Consider the following 22,525-nt stretch of genomic DNA (forward strand, 5'->3'; position numbering starts at 1 on the left):
CACACAAACATGCATTTTTTACATGCAGACACACATCTCACCTAGATAGGGCGTGCATGTGGTCAAAACTGCATCTAGTTTTTCTACTCTGTGTTATGTTGGCCAACAAAGGCAAACACATTGCAACAGCCTGAATGATTCCATTAGAAGAAACAGGCTGCAGCTTTAGAAACCACGCAAATCCAACTCATCCAGTGCATCCTAATGCAAAAGAAATGATCCAATCATGCTCCAGGCCTGTAGGTGGCGCTAAATGGTGCAGCGTGATTTTTAAGTGCTTTAACTTTATTCTCAGATTTTGTGAGAAATGTTATGGACATTAGTTTCTGATGGACAGATAGCTTTGCTAAAGTTGAGTGTAGCTGCTGTTAGCAAGTTAGCTTCATTTGCTATGCAGCTAGCAGTGCTTTGTGCGTATTCTGCTGGGTCTACGAGATGAGCAAAGGAGGATGTGTCTGAGCTTCGACCTCCAACTAGTACAGGTGCTTTATACCGCCAGGAGAATTATCAAGGCAGAGCGGGACTTAGCGGGAACACACCCCTGCAAGAACACCACCTTGGTACCTCTCCCCGTCGTCAAATTGTCCTCCTTTAGTCTGAGTCACTGTGCTGCCCTGGCACGGCCTCAAAACTTTGTCCTCCTGGTGGCTGAATGGTATATTTTAGCCAAATCCAGTTCCTTTTAGCGCCCCCTACAGGCCTGGAGGACTTCCATTGTGATGACTGGATATGCAGCTTTTCTGCTACATTTGTTTTCAGGGTTTGTGTGCCAGTTATATATTTGAGTCTGAGTTTTTGCTGTCTGCAGCACGATTCTTTAAAATGCAGTAAGTTTCAGTCGTTCAGTTAGTTTTGGACTTTTGATTGGGTTTTGGCACTGGCTCCGTTTCTGTATTTGCAGCATTTTGCATTCATGAGTTGTATATTTGAATGATTTATACTCCAAAGCCCTTCAGACTGAAAATCACAATCAAGTTTGAAGAACTCTGATTGGTCCTTCCACCGTCTGTGCGTCACTCCCATCACCTAATTGGCTTCCTGGTGCTTCCTCCTATGGCGATAATCTCCAATCAGCCATCTGCCGTGTCATCTCTGTGCGCCGCCGCTCTGCCCTTCCCTCCGTCCCTTAGCCAACTTCCTACCCCCCCTGCTGATGATGTCAAAATGCAATATCCCCTCAAAGCAGCCATTAAACAAAACGCCCTGAGCGAAAACAATGTCAACAATTAGTTGTACGCTGTCCGTTCTGACAGCACCTGTAAGCTACAGCATCTATTAGATTATGTGTGTGCGTGTGTGTGGAAAAGGCCCTCCTGTGATGGAGGTAATAGGCCAGGACAGATGGCCTCCTCTCCCACCGACCCGCACACATTTCCAGTCACACACACACACACAAACACACACCCGCCTGGAGCTCAGCCTCAGTGCATGGTCGTGGTTGTTGTTGCCTGTTCCTGTACTAGCCTTATTCTGTCGCTCAGAGCAGCAGGAGAGAGATACATCTGTGCCACGTTTGCTTTCTGATGTCGGGACAGAAATAGAAGTAAAAGCAGCCGGCGTTTGAACCGACCATTCAGCTCTCTGACATCTCTGGGTAAAAATAAGTCTGTCTGGGACGAGCTGGGCTCTTTGGTGTTCGGCGTTGAGTCGAACATCTGCTTGTCATAACCTGGTACAAGTCGTACAGTGACGGGGTGACCACAGGTGCGCTAGCCTTCAGAGCGGACTGGACGAATATCTCAACTGACTGTTGGGTCTGCTGTCATTGTAAGAGGTCACGTTCAGTTTCACTTCTCTGATCGTGATCAAATTCGTTGTCATCTGTTTAAAACTTTGGCCTCTTCTCCTTGAGGTGAAACAAAAGGAAGAATTTACTGTAAAATGTTTCAGGAAGAAGAATCGAGTTTGGCAGCTCAAAAAGTTAAACAATAACTTCCGTTGTTAGTCAGTTGCAATTAGCAGGAAGCAGAAACTTTTCTTCTTTTAATTCAAAAAGAATTAAACTGAAAAAATCCACATCGCCGACTAAAAATACATTTTGAAAAGTACAGTTTAAAGTCTTTTCTATACATGGTGTGATGTAAGCTCCTTTTGTGAGTCATAACCAACCAGAAAGGCGGCGTGCTTTTGTTGTGCCTTCAGTGACAACTGTCTGGCCTTGCACTATTTTCAGAAGAGACACAGAAGACATCATCACGGCTTTATTCAGGCAGAAGAACAACAACAACTAACATGATATTCCAGTTAGCATGCAGCTTTAGCGCTGCTAGCAAAGCAACAGACTGCAGCCTTGAGAGAAGAAGGTTAAAGAAACGTTTTTCATCTATTCTGGTGCTACTCAGGACATGTCGTGAGTTCAAGTGGAATTGTGTAACTATATTTACTGAGATAAGAAACAGAGTTTGCTGCTTTATCATTGTGAGGGTTTGTTTGACACGAATCAGGTCGGACCAGCCTGAACAGCTGATCCAGTATGGGGCAGGTTTAAGCATTCTTTAGGCATTTTCATGAAAAAACAAGATGGCTGCCGCCAATGAGGAATGATTCGGCTGTCCCATCGCCATTGAACAAATTGGACAGTAGTTCACACTAGATGTAAATGTTGACTAAATCATGTCATGCCAAATGTCTGTTAGCAGCCTATCCTTTTGTCACACTCATAGACTGTGTAAGTAATGGACGTAGCCGCCGTGAGTTCACCGTCAATGCGCTCCAAAATATAGCTGCCTTCATGCAGGTTTTCTGGAGCCAAGTGACCATATTATGATGATTGGTGCTGGAGAGGAGCGGCGGACAAAGCTGTCTGTGCAACAGTCTGTGTCTGTAGCTAATCCATTAACTCGTGAATGAACTAGTTTAACATCATGTTTCCCACAGAGGAGATTCTTTTAGTGGCGGTGACTGACTGCAGTTGTTTATTAATCAGACTAAAGACGTGGCAGACTCGCCGCCTGATTGCCCTGGAAACAAAATAACCGGTCTTCTCATCCCTGCGGTCCACCATGATCGCTCCAGGGAAATTTTTGCAGTACAAATGGACAATTTCCCATCTGCCAAAATGTTATGTCTTGGTTTCTGGAGCCAGCCTCAAGTGGACACTCGAGGAACTGCAGTTTTTTTGCACTTCCGCATTGGCTTCATTTTGGTCACACTTTTCGTTGCTCTGATTGGTTGTAGCGCCCAGAGACATTTTGGTCTCCGCCTGTTGGTAAGGCCGCTTAGAATTCAGTAATTAACCGAGAGATTCCAGGAGAGCTGAATCAGGAAATGGTCATGGTTGTTGGTGTTGGAGTCAAGCTAGCTGTTGGTTGACGGGACCGTCAGTGGAATCCTCCTGGACTTCAGGAAGCGTACAATGGATGAAAATGACTTTCGCCAAAGCTTCGTCCAAATAGACCAGAATGCAATTTACCTGACAGACATTAGTTTATTGACGAGCATGAATATCGCCATTCCTTCTTGCTGCCTTTGCTTTGATTATTTCACTATAATAGATGCACAGCTGATGGCAACATGTCTCCATATAATGTATGTAATTCTAACTCTTTGCCTGCATCAGTAATCACTGTCTTACTATCTTATACTGAGGAAGGTTGTAAGAAAATTGGTGCAACACAATGCATGATGACGCTTTACGATTTTTTAAGCTGAATTAAGGCGGCAATTTTTAATGTTTGTCATACAAGGATGATGTCATGCTAACGCGCTGTATGTCTTTAATTTCCTTAGTTATACTCAACACTAAAATAAGAGAATATAATTGCCTTTTACTTAATAATGCTGCTTTGATTCATTCAGCAGTGTTACACACAAATTGGTCCTTGTTCAAATAAAGCAAACAAATAAAGCACTTGTCACTGCTGTTTAAAAACCCTGCCAGTACTAGGCAGCCAAAAGCACTGGAACGAGCAGTGTTTGTATCAGCCATGCGCCAGGTACTTGTGTAAGTTGTGTGAAAACAGCGTGCAGACGACATGACGCACTATGTATGTATGTAAACACACCCACGAGGCTGCTTATGCCAGTGTCCCCTGGTTTTAGATTTGAATTCTTCTTACTAGTTCTCCTCTCTAAGGTCAAGCCGCCACTGTCCCCTGCAAGACTGGCACACAATACAGTCGAGTGGATCCGTCCAAAAACCCACCAGCACTTGACAGAGGCATCGATTGGTTAATGCTAATCCCGACTCTCTGCTGATGAGAGTTGCCATCGACCTGTGACAGAGGTCGGAGTTTGGTCGACTGCAGCTGCGGCGTCATGTCAGAGAGGAGCAGAATCGAGAGTCCATCATCTTATCTGAGTGACAATCAGAGTTTAAAGACAAGAAGTGAAGCCCTGAGGAAGTGATTGCGTCCGCTCTTCCGTCAAACAAACCCCCTCCTGAATGTCGTGCTTGTGCGCGTCTGTCTGCGGAGTTTGTGTTTGTGTGTATCTGTGTGTGTAATTATTGAATCATATCCCAAATCTGCCTCTGCGTTTGCGTTCCCATTTTGCGTTTCTTCGTCCACATCAAAAGACAAAGGCTGTGTTGTGAGCCACCAAGGTGCACCATTGTTGTCTGTCTCTGAAGCATGCTGCAGGCGAAGAATACCGAAGGCCACAATAGAGGAATGACGAAAGCAGTAATTAGAGTCTGTGCTATGAAATCCTAATGCAATTACATGGAGTCGTTTCTGCAGAAAAACAACAAGAGGATTAAAGTTTAAACGACTCATTTGCAAAGACAAGCAATAAAAGCATCTTCAGCCATGTTATCCGGGTTTCAGGGCACATAATGCAGACTTGGCCATGCATTATTAATGAGTGTTATATTAAAAGTAATATATGCAAGCTTCCTGCGTCTCCGATTACGGAGAGGAAGTGGAGCTATTGATTAAAAACTTCATCTGTCTGACGCATCACGGGTTCGTGCAACGACGGAGGCAACGGAGACTCAAACAGTCGATCATGTTAATATCAGTGAGAAATAAAGTTAGGACGCGAGTTCATGGTTTTCGTGTAAAATGGGTCATTTTTTATTATCAAATGAATAGAGACATTTTATAATAATTGTGTATAATAACAAGACATTTTCTTATATATCATAGAGTATATATCAATAGAGTATGTTGTTATTTCATTGAGGATGTTACGTATGTTTTTTGTTTTGTACCAGTGACTCTTGAAAGTCCATGAAAGTATAGTCAGCCCTCTCAGCCAATCACACGCCCATGTCCTCTCTGTAGCCAGCTCAACAGCTGCTAACAAATTTAGCCAGAATCTCCAATTTTGGATGATTAGTATTCTGTCTTTTGCACAATAAAACAGACATTATAATCAATTTATTTTAAGATTTTCTTTTGTTGTTGTTGCCCATTTTTACCTTTGTTGACAGGACAGCTGAAGAGAGACAGGAAACATTGGAATGACATGAGTGGGGGATGAAATGATGCAGAAAGGGGCCGAAGGCGGGAGTCAAACTTGCAGCTTCCAGTGCCCCATTATAACCCCTTTGTATGTGAATGTAAAGAGTTTTTTTTTATCTTGAACTAATGGGAATTTATTTTAGCCAGATGAAGAGTCTTTGAAGATTCTGTAAACACGTTGAGAACAGGGGCGAGGGGCAACATTATTTTTAAAGATTTATAGTGACTCAAATGCAATTAAATGTATGAAAGAAACTTCTAGGGGATGATAGTATATAAACACTTTCAAATATATAGTCTTATAAACATATTTTTATCTTGTTTTTTTGCCTTTTATTGTACAGGACAAGAGAAGAGAGACAGGCAATGTGGGGAGTAGATAGTGAGGGATGACATGCACCAAATGATCGGCAGACCAGGAGTCAAAGCTGCGTTCACTGCGTCGAGGACTGTGACCTCTGCACATGTGGCGCCTGCTCTACCGACCGAGCGAAACCAGCGCCCTTCTTGTTTTCATTTACCTTGTTTTTGCTCAGGGTTACCCCTTTTAGTCCGGAGCACTGTCGTCACCTTGTGCATCATGTTGACAAAGTCTGGGTTCAAATAAAGTAACCTAACCTAGAGCACAGTATAATTTATACAACACAAATCAAACGGTACATTTACATCTGTTCGGTTTCACTGTAATCTCTCTGTTGTTGGGACGAGCTTTCTGTGACTGCAGCCGGTAAAATCGGCACGTTGACAGAACTCACTGTCCCAGAGGAGAGGATCTACTCGACTCTAACAGCTTCTGGGCCCGACTGACACAAATTAATCCCACCTGTATTTTCATCCAAGTAGTTTACCGCCATGCAGGACACATGATAAATCATAAAAAGCATGTTTGGTCTAGTTAAGACTCTAATGTAACAATATTGATGTCTGTTAGGCCTATCAGGTCTTGAGTAAATACGTCTTTGTTCCACTTAACAAGTGCTCCGCGGACTAATTTCCTCCAGAGGACAATCGGGTTAATCAGAAATAGGTGGGCGTGTCTCTTGTCTACCTGTAAATAATTCCAAAGCTTCATCTCTATCACATGAAATATTTACGACGCTCCGGGAGTAATAAAGTTAGGATTGATTGGAGGACGTGGCCCTGCGTTCGGACGCCTCGAGCTGAATGGAACCAATAAGAGAGCTAATTAGAGGAAGAGGAGCGGGGGAAAGATGGCGAGGGGGGGGTACACTGTGTCTGTCTCTGTGTTGGCATTCACAGGTACAGAGTCAAAGGGCAAGTGCTCGAGTTAACTTAACACACTATCACAGCACTTTCACATCAGACAAGGATAGTAAATATGTGAGAATATCCACTGAGATGTTAGAGTGAGTCCATGTGTGAGGGCTCGTGTATAAACTGGTCTTTTATTCCAATATATCAAAGTATGAAGACCGGAGAGGTTTCTACAAAGCACATGACTGCCATCTAGTGTTGAACTCGAGTAATAAGCTGGTTCAGTAAGGATGCACATGGTTGTTCCAGACAACAAACTGTGTGTAAGAGAAAAAAAACAGACAATTCAGGATGTTGTATGAAGCACACTTTAAATGTACGAGCTCGGCCTTTAGCCTGTGTCGTTGCAACTTCCATAGTAGTTTTTCCTGAAGCCTACAACCCATGTGAGCCAGATTACCGAGCGCAGTGCAACACGAGGGCAGCCAACACGAGGGCAGCCAACATTTTAGATCTGTCGTCTCCAGGAGGCCGCTTAGCCTGTCGTCTGGTGACCCTGTTGACACAGTGCACCTCGTCTGGAGGTCAGAGTTAAGGTGACGGGAATCCCTGATACACTATCATGAAAAGGTAAACAACCACAGAGCAGTAACGACAAATACAGGAAATACCACATGCTAAAAATACGTCAGTTATTTTCCATTTATACTGAACACATGGTGCAAGTGGTGGAAGTGTTTTTGGTAATGTGCCGAAGTCCTTAGGGGACATACATCCATACATTTTATTTACTCCGTTTTCCTGTGACGAGTAACGAGTTATTTCTGGTCGTTTTCTCGAGATCTCGACTTATTTTTCCCGTCATCTCGAGAAAACAAAGCTGGTTTTCCCGTTCTAATGGATTAGTTTGGCCCATTTCCTCGTGATAACGGAATAATTTTCCAGCGGTCTAGAAAACAAGAGGCTGGCCACTGCGATATTACAGAGCAGGACATGCTGCCATTGCCCACGCTGATGAGTTCAGTGAAGCCTGTTTTTTTGTGCTTTTACAACTCAAGTTACGATCATCCAACGTTATGGTGTTGCCGCGTCGTTATCTCGTGATAACGTGATGAATAAGTCGAGATCTCGAAACGACCAGAAACGACAAGTATTTAAAATGTCCGCTCAGGGCTTCCGTAGTTATGTTCTTCATCAGTATTCTTTAAATGAATAAACAGACCATAAAAAGTGTCATCATATAATCTACACCTAAAGAATGTCAAAGACAACATAATATTGATTGCACTCTGGCAGGACATAAATTCATGCACATAAGTTATTCGCGAGCACAAATGAGTGATGTCATCCCGGTGTACGGATACATACACACATTGATAGTCGAGCTGCTTTATTATTTAATGTGGCTGTCATGATATCCAAATAATCAATACTGTAGTGAAAATGAATGAGCTATAATAAAGAACAGATCAATATCTCTGCCCAGGACGATTATTTCAAGCACTTGTGAACAAATCGACACTAATGACATCATGGCATTCATTTTTAAGGTTGTCATGTTTAAATTGATAGCATTTTCCTCTGACCCCGATATATTTATTGATTGGAACACAAACAGGACTGCACGGCATTGTAGCTGAATCTCTGACATGATCTTTGACTGACTGTTTTATCTGAAGCATGTGGTTGTATAAGTCCTGTTTTAAGAATGAAGCAGCCCTTTTCTAACGAACAAACTCAACTAAAGAGGAGAAGAAATACAAAAGAGGCATTTGCAGTTTGAATATGTCCGAGGCTGTCCAGCATGGTGTGTTAAATGTCCCGTGTTGTTTTGGTGGTGGTGTGATGAGAAAGGTTTTAGTTGACCCATCTTAGTTTTGAACGACAGTCCTCCGTGTTTGCAGTGTTTAAGCTGTCAGAGTAAAGAGTGAAACACGCGAGTCCTCAGGCTTTTGGTCCGAGGAACATTCTTCGTAGAGAACTTTATCACCTTGTACAGATTTGAGCAGCTCCCCAGGGTGGAGAACCGGAACCAGCCAGCGCCCTGCCTGTTCCCGTGAAGGCTCCAGAAAGAGGAGGAGCAGCGCTGGAACACCTCGATTTTCACCGCGTACTGACCCGGCGCCCACTGAGACACGCACACCAGAATCACAGAGGAGGCGAAACCACAGGTGTGAGGAGAGACGCCGTGAAAAACGGACTCCCCCGGCCTCACAGACGCGCCCCTCTCCCACACCATCCCGGCCTCCTCTGCCACTCCCATGCCGCTGACGTTACAGAGGGCCTGAAGGCACACCTCCTCCAGCGCCTCCTCGTCGGGGAAGCGGAGCAGGATGGCGACAAGACGAGGAACAGCGCCTCGGCGTAGTAACAGCTCCTGCAGCTTAGCTGGAGAGACAGAGACAGGCACTGAAATAAGTAGAGTTTATAGTAATTTAAAACACATTAACTGTCAGATTTGATGGGAAGAGGATCAGTTTCTTTTTATAAATCTAATTGATCCTGATTTAGAAGAAAACCAACGAGACCATAGCAGCCTCTGTCTCAAAGGAGCTTGATTTATTTGACTTAAATCATCTGCACTTAACATAAAAGCAGATTTTTTGGAGCCTGACTGATATATCATTTGGCCGATATCATCTACCGATATGGGCCTGTCATAGAAATATTGGTATTGGCATGTTTATATGTTGTTCTTGTTACAGAACACATGATGCAGAAAACAATGCTTTGGGTGATTTAGAGAGCAGATGGTTGTCCGCACTGGAACCAGGATGTTACGTATTCTTTGATGAAGTAATTTGATTATGTCATAATTAAGTCATATCAGTGCACGATCAGTACACAGTCAACAAAGAAAACTTATTTTTAGCATTCCAGCTCAAGAATTCACTATATCGGCCAAGATATCTGTAATCAGTGAATCTACCCCCCCCAAAATCATTCGTGGTATCGGTCTCAGAATTCCTATATCGGTCAGGCTCCTGATTTGTGACTTTGTAAGCCTACATTGGTGGAGGCTTCAAATCTTGTTGGGAACTGTCTGTTTAGTCATTAGATTACAATTAAACACTTAATTAGCCTATTAAACTACACAAGCTACAACATTATCACGGAACAGACCATTTCCACAACCCAGCAGGAGGTTATTTTTAATGGTTAACAATACTTACAGCTGTCATAAGATGTGCGTGAGATGGCTCGAGCAGCGTGGAAGAGCACTTCTTGGTCCGGACTGGTCATCACAGACAGCAGAGCGGTGCACAAACCCGAGTCACCAAAACCTTTACGAATCACAGCTGCAAAAAACAAACAAACTGAATCAAGAAGAAGCTACACCGATAACAAAAAAATAAGAAGACAGAAAATCCAGATGATCTCAACCACTTCATCAATAAATAAGTAACAAACACATATCTATAAATAACTTGCATTCCTTGGCGAGTTCAGCCACCAGTTTAGCCGTCAGCACCGTCAGAGGTCCCCTGGTCCTCAGAGACAGGGCCAGAATTGGCAGGATCCCACTGATCACCACCTGCTCAGCAGCACCTTTGTCTGGACACAAGTTGAAGTACGAATGTAAACAAAACACTGATACAAAAACACAATAAATATAGGAGGTTACAGTTAAATCAAATGTAAGGTTCTTTAATCATTGAGCAGAATGTAACTAGTCGGCTTCAGCCTTACTTTCTCTGTGATCTCACTAAACCTTTACTCTCCTGCCTCCTCCACCCCCCCTGTTGCTCTCTTACTAGGAGACACAAATGCAGCTTAACGTCTACAGAGGACTTACGCCTGACACACACCTGATCCCTTCACAGCCTCTCAAACCCCAGCTCCCCCCCCCCCCCCACTGGTGTGGTTCTGCTTACAGGTTTTATTATTCAAAACAGTGGGAGGCATGACGTCTTAAGGTACACTAGCATTGAAACACATAAATATTTAAATTGCATGTGGCAGCAGGAGGGTTCTTTTGCAATTCAAATCAGGCGAAGAACATACTATGACACAAAAATATAACCCTGAACCCTCTCATTACACCCTGGAATAACAAGCTGTGGTATATTTATACAGCACAGCACCAGTGTTACAGCTGATGATTAATTGATTCCAATTAGACATGAAAAATGACAGTATAAAGGAACTCACTCCTCTCCTTAATGTTGGTCAGCACTGTGTTCAGGTGTGGTTTCAGTTCGTCCTCAATCAGTTCCAAACCAAGGACTCTGATGGCGCCTAATGCGTTGTTCAGGTTGTCTGTGGAGGAGTGTGGGAAAATGAAGACGTGTCAAGAGTCATAAAATGGGGCACAAATAAAACCAGCAGGTATGAATGCTGTATGAACACAGGGGATATGAAAGTCTATATAGTTTGATTAGAGAGAAGCATGGGTATAAAACTAATAGAGACTGTCTCAACTCTTGCAAATAAATTTACCAGAAGATATACCTACAAATCCCACTGGCAAGAAAAGCACATTAGCTTCTGCTCTTTCTGATTTAGACCACCAGATGTTGTTTTTATTTTGGCAAGTGATTCTATGAAGCTAAATGCTAGCCAGTATTTTAACTGTCACCATCTCATTTTAGCGGAGCATACAGCAGCAATTCACAAGGCTGAAAAATGAAGCCAAGTGCCTTAAACTGCAGTTCCTAGGAAGGCTGCTTGAGGCTGGCTCCAAAAGAGAGTCGATCCCAGCTGTATGGAGGGACATTTTTATGCTATCTAACTTATTAAAGTTATACATTATTAGGGGCAAAGCCACTTTCGTAACAGATGGGCGGTGCTAGCTTCCTGCTAGGTGTGAGATTACAGCCGCTGAGGTTAACCTCCTGAAGTCAGGATGGCTTGGTTGTTGAATTAGGCTTGCGCATGGACAATACAACTGTATGGCTTTGATAACCCAGTGTTTTCCCACCACTTGTCGTTCTCCAGCTACAACCTGGCCTTCACACCAGGCTCCAAAAAAACCCAACAAAAAACAAATCTTCAGGCTTTCAAAGTCAGTCTACAAACCTGTTTTTCTGTGGCATGGGGTTGTGTGTGGCTAAAAGCTCTGCTAACATGTTCATAAGGCTAACACGTCGATGTTTACTAGGTATGATGTTTATAATTGTCACCATCTCTGTTTAGTGTGTTCGCATGCTACTTTTTGCTAATTAGCGATAAACAAAGTAGGTCTTGAGCAGAGGTTAATGAAAAAGTTCAAGTCAAATGTTGACCTCACGTTATTTAATTCAGACCCAAAGACTGACCAATCACATGACAGTATTATTGCCACTTCAAACCACAGTGCTGTGCCAATAGTGTTTCTGGTTCAATAACATTCATTTGATCCAAACACAACTCTTCCATGATTGATTCTGGCTCTCATTCCATGTATCGACTTGACATCTGTCGAGGACATTAACTGAGTGTTACATAACAGCTGTTCCTTAGCCGCTTCCCACAACTATGCAATACTGCCAACCTGACCAGCTCAGAGGAGAGAGTGCTTTGGTTAAAGAAACTTTAACAATCTATTTATTTGAATTGTCCTTCGAATGACCTTATAATGAGGGCACAGAAACATAGAGCTTGGCGGCTGATGTTGTTGTTGTCTCTGAGCTAACTTAAGCCAATAGCAGCCCATTAACTTAAAATACAAGCATGTGGACGCACTTACAGGACATCTATCCCTGTTGTGGCTCATTTACAACAAATCATGTGAATTTTGTGCGAACATGAAGCCTTACTGAAACAGTTTCTATGAATGAATCAAGGTGATCACTATGATGTCTAAATCAGGATGCAACATCTACTGATCTAACCTGTAAAGCGTCATAACTCAGCTCCACTCACCGTTGGGTGGGTAGGGATCCAGCCGACTGGATTTGTCTTTTTTCCTTTGGGAATGAGCGTAAGTGTAGATGAGCGGCACAGTCGGGTGTCCCATCCTGCTCCGTCCTTCCGTCCCTGGTAGTGAAACTTTCTCAGGTAGACATCTTCAAACAAAATACACAGAACTTTGCTCTCCTCTTGCCAGATTTCTGCAGTCATTAGCTGTTGCTTTGACCTAAATTACACCTAACCTTAATCGCACTGCTGCTCATCCTGCACTATTGTTCTGTGCAAGATATAATTGTTGTCTATGTTTTACGCATGTCTTTCTTCTTCGTCCTCCAGCTCCGTCTCCTCTAAGGGTTAATACAAGGCAAATCCTCACTTAAGCTGATCTCTCTTTCCCACGTGTGTGTGTGTGTCTCTGTTCTTGGCTGACTCTGCTGAACGTATGCTTACAGCAGTAAAATCTCCCAGAATTCCTTTCACTTTCGAGAAAATCCCTGCCAAGACAACAACACAGACGGGTGAGCATCTGGCACATGATTCGTAAACAAGTGTATTACTAGAAAGCACTTTAAGCAGAATGCTAACTGTTAAACAGATTTCGAATGATCAACCATCAAATTATGTTAAATTACTAATATTATTTACTCCCCCAGAAATATATGTGGCTATTCTCTATCTTGACTCTATGATCAGCATACTGAGGAACAGCCAGCTCCATGTGTAACATGTATCACAAGACAATAACAGAATCAAAGTAGTTATGAAAATTAAATCTTTATATTTTACTCGACTCTTCTGGATCAAGTAAAAACAGACTTTTTTTCAACAATCTAGTACACAACGATAAGACATTCAACGGTAAATCTAAACAAGAATAAATACATCATGGAAACAGGAGACATTATTACACCAGCAAAAATATAATTCATTTCTAATATCTATTCTACAGTACTTTATGTGTCTGCGTGAAGACAATGCTTGCATTTATAGTTAAAACAGTGGGGATTTTTGTGTATTCGCTGAAAACACTGCATATAAAAATACATGGTTAGATTCCATCAGACGACAAACATACAAAATGTGCTACTAGAGGAACAAGTGTTTCAGAAAAAGGAATCACGGTGACATTCTGGGAAACGCGCTTCATTGCTTTCTTGCTACGAGTTAGACAAGAACATTGATACCACTCTTATCTCTGTATGGTAAGTCATGTATGTAGCAGCAGGAGCTGAGGCCTATACCACAAAGCAAGGCTAACCGCAAATCCTGCTTTACAGTACAGGCCTCTCGTTAGCTTAGCTTAGAACTAAGACCACCGACGCGTAACCAGGATTTGTTCATAAGTAAATAAACCTTCCTACCATAAGTTTAAAGTGTATTGTCAAGTCATTTCTATGAGACTTCATGATGTGATATTATTAGTTGATGCTGAGCTCAACACAACTCCTTTCAAAGACCTGTCTGAACTTGTGCAGAGCCTGTGTCCCATCATCACCGAGTGTTGCTTTAAACGGGTCTGTGTGGTTCGTTACAGGAGTGTAGCACATTATTTTTACAATCTCTTAGAGCTCCTTCTCTTAGAACCGACTATACATTTTAGTATCTTTATTGGCCCATCTCAAATGAGGGCCCTGTTTATCCTCTCCTTTTTCTCCCCAGTTGGACACCCCTGGTTCTTTAGACTGGTCACGTGACCAGGTGTCAAACAGTTCCAGTTGTAGTGAGACCACTGGAAACAGTCTCATACCCGACGGAAACCAGGGTGAGGACATTACTCTCCACATCATCTGGCTTGCACTGTTCTGCATGTGTTTCCACAGGAGCAGCTGATCCAGTGTCCTGCCGTACCTTCTTCCTGGCTCTGCCTCGCGCCTTGCCCTTTGAAATGATCTTCCCTTGATCTTTGACCCCTCCTGACATCTTATGAAGCTTCTCGCTCTCGTTCAAACGAGTTTTGCGATGACGCCTGCGGATTCGCCGCATCGGTGGACCGGAGTCAGCTGGGTCTGATGCCGCTGCGCCAGACAGGATACGAATCTGCTGATCGATTACCATGATGACCATGTCCAGTGCAACGTCCAACATACCCAGACCCAGGCCGTGAGTGACGTTATCGAACGCACCACTGTTGACGGGGTCCTTGAAACACTTTCTCATATCCTCAAGGTGGTTCCTGAGAGAAAAAGACACATTTATTATGTTTGTGATGCGAACATGTTCATTAAGCTGAAACGTTAGCATGCTTGTTTGACAATAAACTGGTGAAACTGAGATCATTTAACTTTGTCCTGAAGACAGTTTTAGGGCAGTGAAGGGCAGTCTTACAACAAGTACATAAATTACTTACTTAGTTTCTATAATTTTGGACCAGTGTTGAACTGTATTAATCTCAGGGATGAGCTGTTTCGCCATGTTGCCGTAGTCGATGTAGTCATGAGAGAAGTCCTTCATATCATCACACAAAGCTCCAGTGTCACCTAATCACGCACATAAATGCAAACACATTTAGGTCTCCTGCACTCTTCTTCATGTTATCAAATAAAAACTATCTCTGTCACCTTCTGTGAGTTTGGAGAAAGACGAGGATACGGAGGTAGTCGTGCTCGGCGTAAGCCCAAGAACGCTGAGGGACTCCAGAAGGGTTTTCTTGCTGGCCGGGCCTCTGCTGACCCGAGTGTAGGCTGCCAGGGAGCGCAGGGACATCTTCTCCGGGGCCTGCAGACGCCGTTTGATTTCATCATAAGAGATGAGATACTTCCCTAAAATGAGAGCAAGACGAGAACAGGTGAATCAGAGCAGCAGTGTCAGAATTTAACAGCATTTTATCAAATCTGAATATTAAATTTGCATCAACATCTTTAAATGAATGCTGACTTACGAGCTTTCGATCCTTTCATGTTGGGATCAAGGAGTGACGACACCTCTGCAAAAGGCAACCGTGTGGCTGACTCTGCATTTGTGCTCGAGTTTTGCGGCAGGTCCTGATGCTGGGACACATCTTCCATCTGCTCTGGGGCAGACACCTGCATCTGAGGCTGAATATGGGTCTGAATATGAGGCTGTATGGTGTGCATTTCCACCTGGTTCTGGTCCAGCTGAACCTGGCCTTGTGCTTGAGGGAGGATCAATGTGTTTTCAGATAAACCCTGAAGGCTCATGCCCCCCTGTGCAACACCGGTTTGCTCTGAGGACACCTGAAAGATGCCCATTACTGGTTTTACCACAGTGAATACCATGTTCCCCTGGGCATCCAGACCCACCACCCGGGTAGATGGGTCCATGTCTCTGACACTTTGAGTGAGGAGGCTCAGGAGGGTTTTATAAATCAGATAAGGTTACCTTACAGGCCCATGTACTGTGACAGTAATCTCCAAAGTTCTGAAACGGTTCTGCTTAAAAATGACCTGACAAAGGAGGAACATAGGCTGACCCTCTCCCTAGCGTCAGTGTAAAAGCTCTAACAACGAAACTGTTAGAAAATCTCACTTTCTTTAAACAGATGTATAGAGCTAAAAATGACTCATTGCAACACCCCAGCAGAAGTTTATTCTGAAAGAAGAGAAAAGATAAAGTATGGTTAGTAACAAGGCTTTAGCTTCAGGAATGGCCCTATAAACAATTATAACTTTGACTTAAAGTGTAAATAAATAAGTTTGACATATTTATTTACGTATGAGCTTGTGGAAAAGCCAAACTAAGCTAGCATATTTTTTTGTCTTCTGTGAATGATATTTTAATGCCTACTCTCGCCCTGATGGCCCACTGGCAGATGCAGACATAAAGAAAAACGTATCAAGTGGGCAAAATAAAAAAAATACTTTAATAAAGCTTAAATGGAAAGGATGAGAAGTATGTGCCAATTTGACACCTTTAAAATGCCAAGCAAGCACGTTAGAAAGGTCACAGTATAAATATCAAAAATCGCCACTGCTGTCTGCCACAGCTCATCAGCTAGTCTGTCAGAGAGAAGAGAAGCCTGTGATTGGACAGAACAATCCAGAGACTGTCCCTCTATTTCATCTCAAATAAGTGTAAAGCGTCTTCCAACAAAATAACTCTTATTAAATAACACTTTTTTAACGGCTGGGGAATGCGTGGCGCGTGCATGAGTGTGGGATTTAACTGTTTGAGTCTCGCGCTGCTCTCAGTGCGCGAGTTGCAGTCTCTTGTGTGAAAACTATTAACTTTGGAAACAACCACAAGGACCAGCGTTTCCCTCTTCAACTGCCATTTATAAACATTTTATTACCAAGTGGTAATTTTTGATGTATGGCTTTATGACAAAAACGCTGTCTTTAGGGTACCACCTAACGACGCAAAATGTATCAACGCTGCTACATAAATCGTAACAAACATTCATCATGGCTGCCAGGCGCGGCCGTTGCTAGGTTTTTCTTAAACAGCAGGCCTTAAACTTTACATGAAAACGGGTAAAAACTGTAGCGGACCAACACGGGACAGACCAAATGAAACCGCTAACCTTGGATGCAACTAGTGACGGTTGTCCCACACTCACCGAATCGCCGTCAGATTTTTCTTAAAAGGACACTGATCCTAGAACGGTCCGCTTCGACGCCAGCGACATTTTTCCTCCTTCTCTGCTGTTGCTTCGGCGGGTTGCAAATCAGCCGTACGTGCACTACCGCCAGAGAGCCGTAATCCCTCTGCTCATTGGTCCATTGACATGTCAATCATATAACATATGTGGTGTGATTGGACAAGACGGCAGTCTGTGAAACAGAGGAGGCGGTATTTCCGATTCAGGTTTACCTAAATACAAAGGGGTGAACTCTTTTGGTGATTCATTTGTGTGCTTTGTCTTTAAAACTCACTTTAGGAGGTTGTGTCCGAGACAATATTTGTTAAAAGTAAAATGATGTTTTAGGAGGTGAATTTAAATAATTTGTAAACGAAAAAGAAGTCTTAGAAGGTTATCCGGATGACTGCTGACTAAATGCCCTGATTTATGATGCCAGTGAGTTTTGACGCATCAATAATGCAGTAGAGCTTTTATTGAGTACTACAGGAAGGTTTATGGAGCAGTTTAACACTGACATAATGCTGTCAAAGTGTGTATTGTTAAAAACTCAGAGGATAAATTATACAATCTTTTTCACACTATACTTTTTGTATTCTGAATGGTGCCTAAATACTAGTCATGTGGTGTAGTCTGAATAAAGGAAATAAAATAACAGAAAAGTCTGCTTGCACTGTAATATGCATGAAAATAAATGCAACCCTTAAAAGTATCGGCCCACAATGAATAGGATTTCAACATTTATAACAAGTGCTGTACGCACCAAAGTTAGATATTAATGTTCTCTTTAGGGAGAAACAAACAGTAGCCTCTGTGTTGTCAGAGAGACGGTCCATGAGATGTCACACTGTAGCTTGGATGCTTGATAGTTCATTATCTAAATGTCTGCCTAAATGAGTACACTTTGCACCATCTAATGGACATATTAGAATATTACATCAATAAATGCAGGAATGTGCAATGTTGTAAACCTGGATGTCAATAGTGACCATATAAATTGATACTCTTTTTTTTCACCCCTGCAAAGACGAAAAAGACGAAAAAGAAAATGTGTTTATACAAGAAGAAAAAACAACGTATCACTTTTGTCATTTGAATTTATTTGGGTACAAATAAAAAAATGTACAAAATAAAGCATAGAAAGTATTAATTATGAAAACAATGCCAGTGACAACAAAATAAAAGGCAACAGTTAAATAAATTCTTAAAAATACAGCAAACTAACCTGGAAAAGCAACATGTGGTGCTACACATCTACACAAACAGACATGACATTTAACAGTCAGGTTTGGGTAAGAAAAGGCATAGACCTGGGAGAATAAAACATGGAGTTTAAATCCAAAAGTGCACGACATTTAAGATGAAGTTTTGTGCTCAAATATTAGTGCGTCGACAAAGTGAAAAAAACATTACTACAGGAGAAAAGTAGGCATTTTTACATAAACAGGATTTACAGAGTCTTTAGTGTGAGATCCTCTAATCTTTTCTATCTCTCCTCTTACAGTAATGATGTCAATGAGAATCAAAACATCCCCATTAGCTTAATATTTCAGTTTCTTGCCTCCAAAACAAGCACTGAAAATGACCAAACCGAGATCAGTGTTGCATTAATCATTAGCTTAAATCCATTCTTACTTGACGATAACATAATTCAGCACAACAGCAAGCTAAGGTGGAAACACCTGACAGGACAGAACTGCACTGTACGTCTAGCAATCTTTGTGTCTGTGGACTTGTAAGTCTTAGAGTCTGTCAGTGTCCACATCAAAGCACCTGATGTCAGCCAGCGAGGGGCTAACTGTTCATTTAAACGGGGCTGACTTTCCCCTCCAGGCTCGGCTGGTGTGGGTGTTAGTGCTGGTGTTGAGGATAAAAGTGGGCGGCGGCTCAGTGTCTGCGAGTGCGCTGGCCACCCGTGCCTGTAGTGCTGATGTAGAGGAGCGGCTGAGGCTGCCGCAGCTGAGGCCCCCGCTTTAGGTTATTCATGTAGGATGAGGAGGAATCTCCGTTTGAGCCTGTAGAGAGATGGAAAATAAAAGCTCAATAAAAAGATCATTATAAGAGGAAGGGGACTTATTCCAATCAGGCAGTAATAGCAGTGTTTACCTGTTTGCTGGCTGTTGTGGGGAGCCCTGACTTTGGCGAGAGGAGGGACCCCTCTGTACTGGGGGCGGAGCATGGGGGGAGCCTGGGGCAGGGTGTTATTGTGGAGATGAGGGTCTGATGTGCTGTCCAGAGGGCGAAACCTCTGAGCTGTGGTTGTCTTGGTTTGAGGCAGCTGAAAGTGAGAAGAGGATGAAATTATAACACTAAAACATATCCCAACGATAGCCAAAAGAGGTGCTGCTTAGCCCTGTGATAACTGTTTCGTGGGTTTACGACTCTCATATCATAAGAGACCATAAAACCAGGAAAAAAACAGGAACTTTACCTGTTTTGTATGTTTTAAATTATATATATAATTGATATAAATCAGCAATTTATCGGTAAATACATCAGTGTCTCTTGAGGAGGTCGTCTGTAATACTCACAGCTTGACCCGTGACCTCAAAAGAGCGAGAGCGCCTCTTCTTGCGGCGAGCCTCAAAGTCCACCTCGCGGGGCGTCTGGTTCTTGTTGGTGACCTGGCGGTTACGTGGGCGCGTCCAGGTCACCTGGAGGCTGGACCCCTCCCCCGTGCTGCTGGACAGGTTGTCGTCGGAGGTGGCGTGTCTGAGCTCGGGGCTGGGCTGCCTGCCGCGCCGCATCGGCAAACCTGCGGGCGGAGCCTCGCTCAGGGAGAGGCTGCTCTTCTGCTTCTTGGGGTCCAGGGGAGAGGGGGGGAGGTGCAACCGCAGGGCGTCAACTTCCAGGGCTTTGGAGCGTCGACGGGCTGCTTTCACTACAATGTTCTGGACCCCTTTTAGGATCTGCTGTCGCTCTGTGGAGACACAGGGAGAGGTTTAATACTTACTTTACCCACTTCATATCTACTTGCATGTAGCAGAAAAAAATGTTGAGGCTAATGAAGTAGATAAAATGATCTTGATAATCAACAGTTACAGTCCTACAATCCATGTACCAATGCTAAACATGGTTGCACTTTTTGTAGCTGTGCTTTTGACACTGATTCATAAAATTATCTCACCTCTTCTTGAAAGCGGGATATCGGCCCCGGCCTCGCTGCTCTCGGGCGACGAGTCCAGGTGGCTGCTCACACTGTGGCTGAGGTGGCTGTAGCTCAGAGAGCCCTCAGGAACGAGCGGCTGCAGCTGCAAACACAACAGACAGCTGAGGTCACATTTGAGTGTCATCTTAATTGACTCTCTTTTTTTCGGGATTCTGGCATTCATAACTCTTCCTACTTCATCTTCTCTGAGTCGCATTTGCACAGAGAGAAGATTAGATGGAGCTAATATTATTTCAAGCCCTAATGAAGATTTAATTAGGCTCTTTGCGCATTCCACATTGAATGCTGAGCAAAAACCCTGAATGCCGAAGAGCCGAGAGTGTTTCAGCTGGGTGTCTGTTTTGAAGCAGTGTGAGCTGAAAATGAAACAGTTCTGCCAGAGTGAAGTGTATGTGAGTGTTTTTATTCAAACAGGAACCCGTATTTGCTGAAGTAAAAAGCCGAACATGACTAGTCTGTATTAATTCACATTCCTGCACGAGGCCCCTCTCAGGGATAGCTACTAAAGCAGAATGAATCAGGGATAATATAGGCTATTAAATTTGTCCTCACCTCTCTGTTGCCCTTCCCGTTAATGTGGATGGGGGGCGGGGTCATTACAGACGAGTTTTTCATCTGCCTGGCGTGAGGGCTGTTCTTAAAAACCCTGTTGCTGTCCCTGTCACAGAGAAAGAGACAGATCAGGTTATTATTTGTGAAAATGCAGAGGTGGTATAATTGGTAGTATGTGAACAGTATGTCCTCTTACAGCTCGGGCTCATGCAGAATGGGGGGCAAAGTGTGTCGTCGGGTTTTGGCTTGTCCTCGTCTGTTATCAGAGTACATGTTGCGCACACTCTCCTGGTCCGAGTCCACGTCCTGCATGTTGTCACGACCCTGACCGGGCAGAGTGATCCGGGGCAGAGAGCCCTCCTGATAATGAGAGCAGAACACTGATTAGAAAAGATGCGTTTGAACCATAGACTGTATAAAAAGATGGACGACATGACAGCGCCCTAAAAGTGAGGCCAAAACATCTCTATCGCCCCCTGCTGACTGGATGTAATATAGGTCATAAAGCCCGCCTCCTCCATGTTAACAGATGGGACATGAGTCAAACTATAAAATTAAAATACAAGCCCAATACATTTTTCTCAAACATGGTTTCTGTCATTATAGTTAGTTATTATCGTGCTGATTTATGTCCAAGAGTTCATTTGTCTGACAAGTTTACTTTTAATTAGTTATTTGATGCTGTAAAAAGGATGATTGACAGCTCTGTTGACAAATAAGGCTCCTGCAGCCGATCTGTTCCTGATAAGCAGAGTACAGGAGGAACAGCGAGAGGAGACGTAACTAAAACAATCACTACAGTCATTGAAGTTTACATATCTGTGAACGTCTGCTTCAGATATTTTGGCTTCAACTTCGTACAATGAGAGCAGATGGAGACGAATCGTCCATCTTTATATACAGTCATTGGTTTGAACAAATACACATCTAGTCCACCTTATCAATATCTTTGTATAATTAAGGTTATTCCCCATGCAGTGGTTACCTTGATGGTGTGTCTGGTGGTCACTTTATCCAGGGCCATGGCTCTGTCCAGTTTCCTCTCATCCAGCTCCCTCATGTACATCTCATACAGCTCCTGGAGGTGTGGAGGCACTAGCAGACTGTGGTCTGGATCACACACAAACACACATATCATTTAGTGAACTCGAACACAAAAACCAGACTGATCAATAAAGACTGATTTTAATGAATTGTTGGTCTTTAAATCAGCATGGCAATGACATAAAGTGTCCTAAATATTCAACATACTATACTGTAAGAACAAAAAGCAGATAATTCTGCTATTTGAGAATCAAAAACTATCAAATGTTTGACATTATTTCTTGAAAAATGACCCTAACAAGATATATAGACCAGATTGATTTCCATTCAATCAATCAGTTTAAGGACAGTGAAGGTTTTACCCTTTGTCTGTCAAAATTAAGTTCTTAACAGATAACTGAAATTGACCAAACCAGAGATATATATTCAAGGCTCTTCCATTATATTTCAGTGCTTCTGTTGACAGGCTCACCATCGATGAACTGTCTCTGCTGCTGGATGATCTCATCACACAGGTGCCTGTGCTGCTCGAAGCGCTGCACCACAAAGTTTTTGTGCCGGATGACGTTGTCTTTGAGCAGCGCGTGGGACTGCATCTCTGCGTTCTCGATCTCCAGCTCGTGGACCTTGCAGAGGAGGCCCAGCACCTCCCGCTGCTCCTCTGAGCTCACCCGCCGAGGCAGCAGCTCCTCTAAGCGGCGCGCTCTTTCACGGAGCTCCAGGAATCTGCGCTCGAGCAACGCCTTGAGGAAAAAGAAGGACATAGTTTTT

At 43.2% G+C, this 22,525-nt stretch overlaps 3 protein-coding genes across 4 annotated transcripts in view; all 3 read right to left on the minus strand.

The window, feature by feature from the left end:
* Window positions 1–8,535: 8,535 nt before the first annotated feature.
* On the minus strand, window positions 8,536–12,558 carry LOC138593076 (rap1 GTPase-GDP dissociation stimulator 1-A). Its single transcript, XM_069663914.1, has 5 exons — window positions 12,465–12,558; window positions 10,773–10,880; window positions 10,053–10,175; window positions 9,794–9,919; window positions 8,536–9,008 (listed from the first exon to the last, which is right to left on the minus strand). The coding sequence occupies exons 1-5, from the start codon at window positions 12,556–12,558 to the stop codon at window positions 8,536–8,538; spliced, it is 924 nt and encodes a 307-aa protein (XP_069520015.1).
* Window positions 12,537–17,053, minus strand: LOC138593813 (uncharacterized). 2 transcript variants are annotated; one of them, XM_069664896.1, is made up of 6 exons: window positions 16,969–17,053; window positions 15,331–16,001; window positions 15,011–15,211; window positions 14,800–14,929; window positions 14,301–14,625; window positions 12,537–12,607 (listed from the first exon to the last, which is right to left on the minus strand). In XM_069664896.1, the coding sequence occupies exons 2-6, from the start codon at window positions 15,731–15,733 to the stop codon at window positions 12,596–12,598; spliced, it is 1,071 nt and encodes a 356-aa protein (XP_069520997.1). In that variant the 5' UTR covers window positions 15,734–16,001; window positions 16,969–17,053; the 3' UTR covers window positions 12,537–12,595. The 2 variants fall into 2 exon arrangements, with proteins under 2 accessions (XP_069520997.1, XP_069520996.1); XM_069664895.1 differs by lacking the exon at window positions 12,537–12,607 and having other exon boundaries at window positions 13,289–14,625.
* Window positions 17,054–18,119: 1,066 nt separating this feature from the next.
* The window catches only part of kif19 (kinesin family member 19), a 41,525-nt gene continuing 37,119 nt past the window's right edge, over window positions 18,120–22,525 (minus strand). The window contains exons 13-20 of the mRNA XM_069664796.1: window positions 22,227–22,497; window positions 21,696–21,820; window positions 20,907–21,070; window positions 20,711–20,816; window positions 20,117–20,240; window positions 19,521–19,909; window positions 19,096–19,267; window positions 18,120–19,004 (exon numbers count right to left, since the gene is read on the minus strand). Of these exons, the coding sequence (XP_069520897.1) occupies window positions 18,877–19,004; window positions 19,096–19,267; window positions 19,521–19,909; window positions 20,117–20,240; window positions 20,711–20,816; window positions 20,907–21,070; window positions 21,696–21,820; window positions 22,227–22,497 (1,479 nt within the window). The 3' untranslated portion in view covers window positions 18,120–18,876. The remainder of the gene's footprint in view (window positions 19,005–19,095; window positions 19,268–19,520; window positions 19,910–20,116; window positions 20,241–20,710; window positions 20,817–20,906; window positions 21,071–21,695; window positions 21,821–22,226; window positions 22,498–22,525) is intronic.

This window comes from Semicossyphus pulcher, unplaced genomic scaffold (assembly GCF_022749685.1).
Source record: "Semicossyphus pulcher isolate SPU_LCO1_2020_fin unplaced genomic scaffold, fSemPul1.0.p SCAF_16, whole genome shotgun sequence".
Taxonomy (NCBI): Eukaryota; Metazoa; Chordata; class Actinopteri; order Labriformes; family Labridae; genus Semicossyphus; species Semicossyphus pulcher.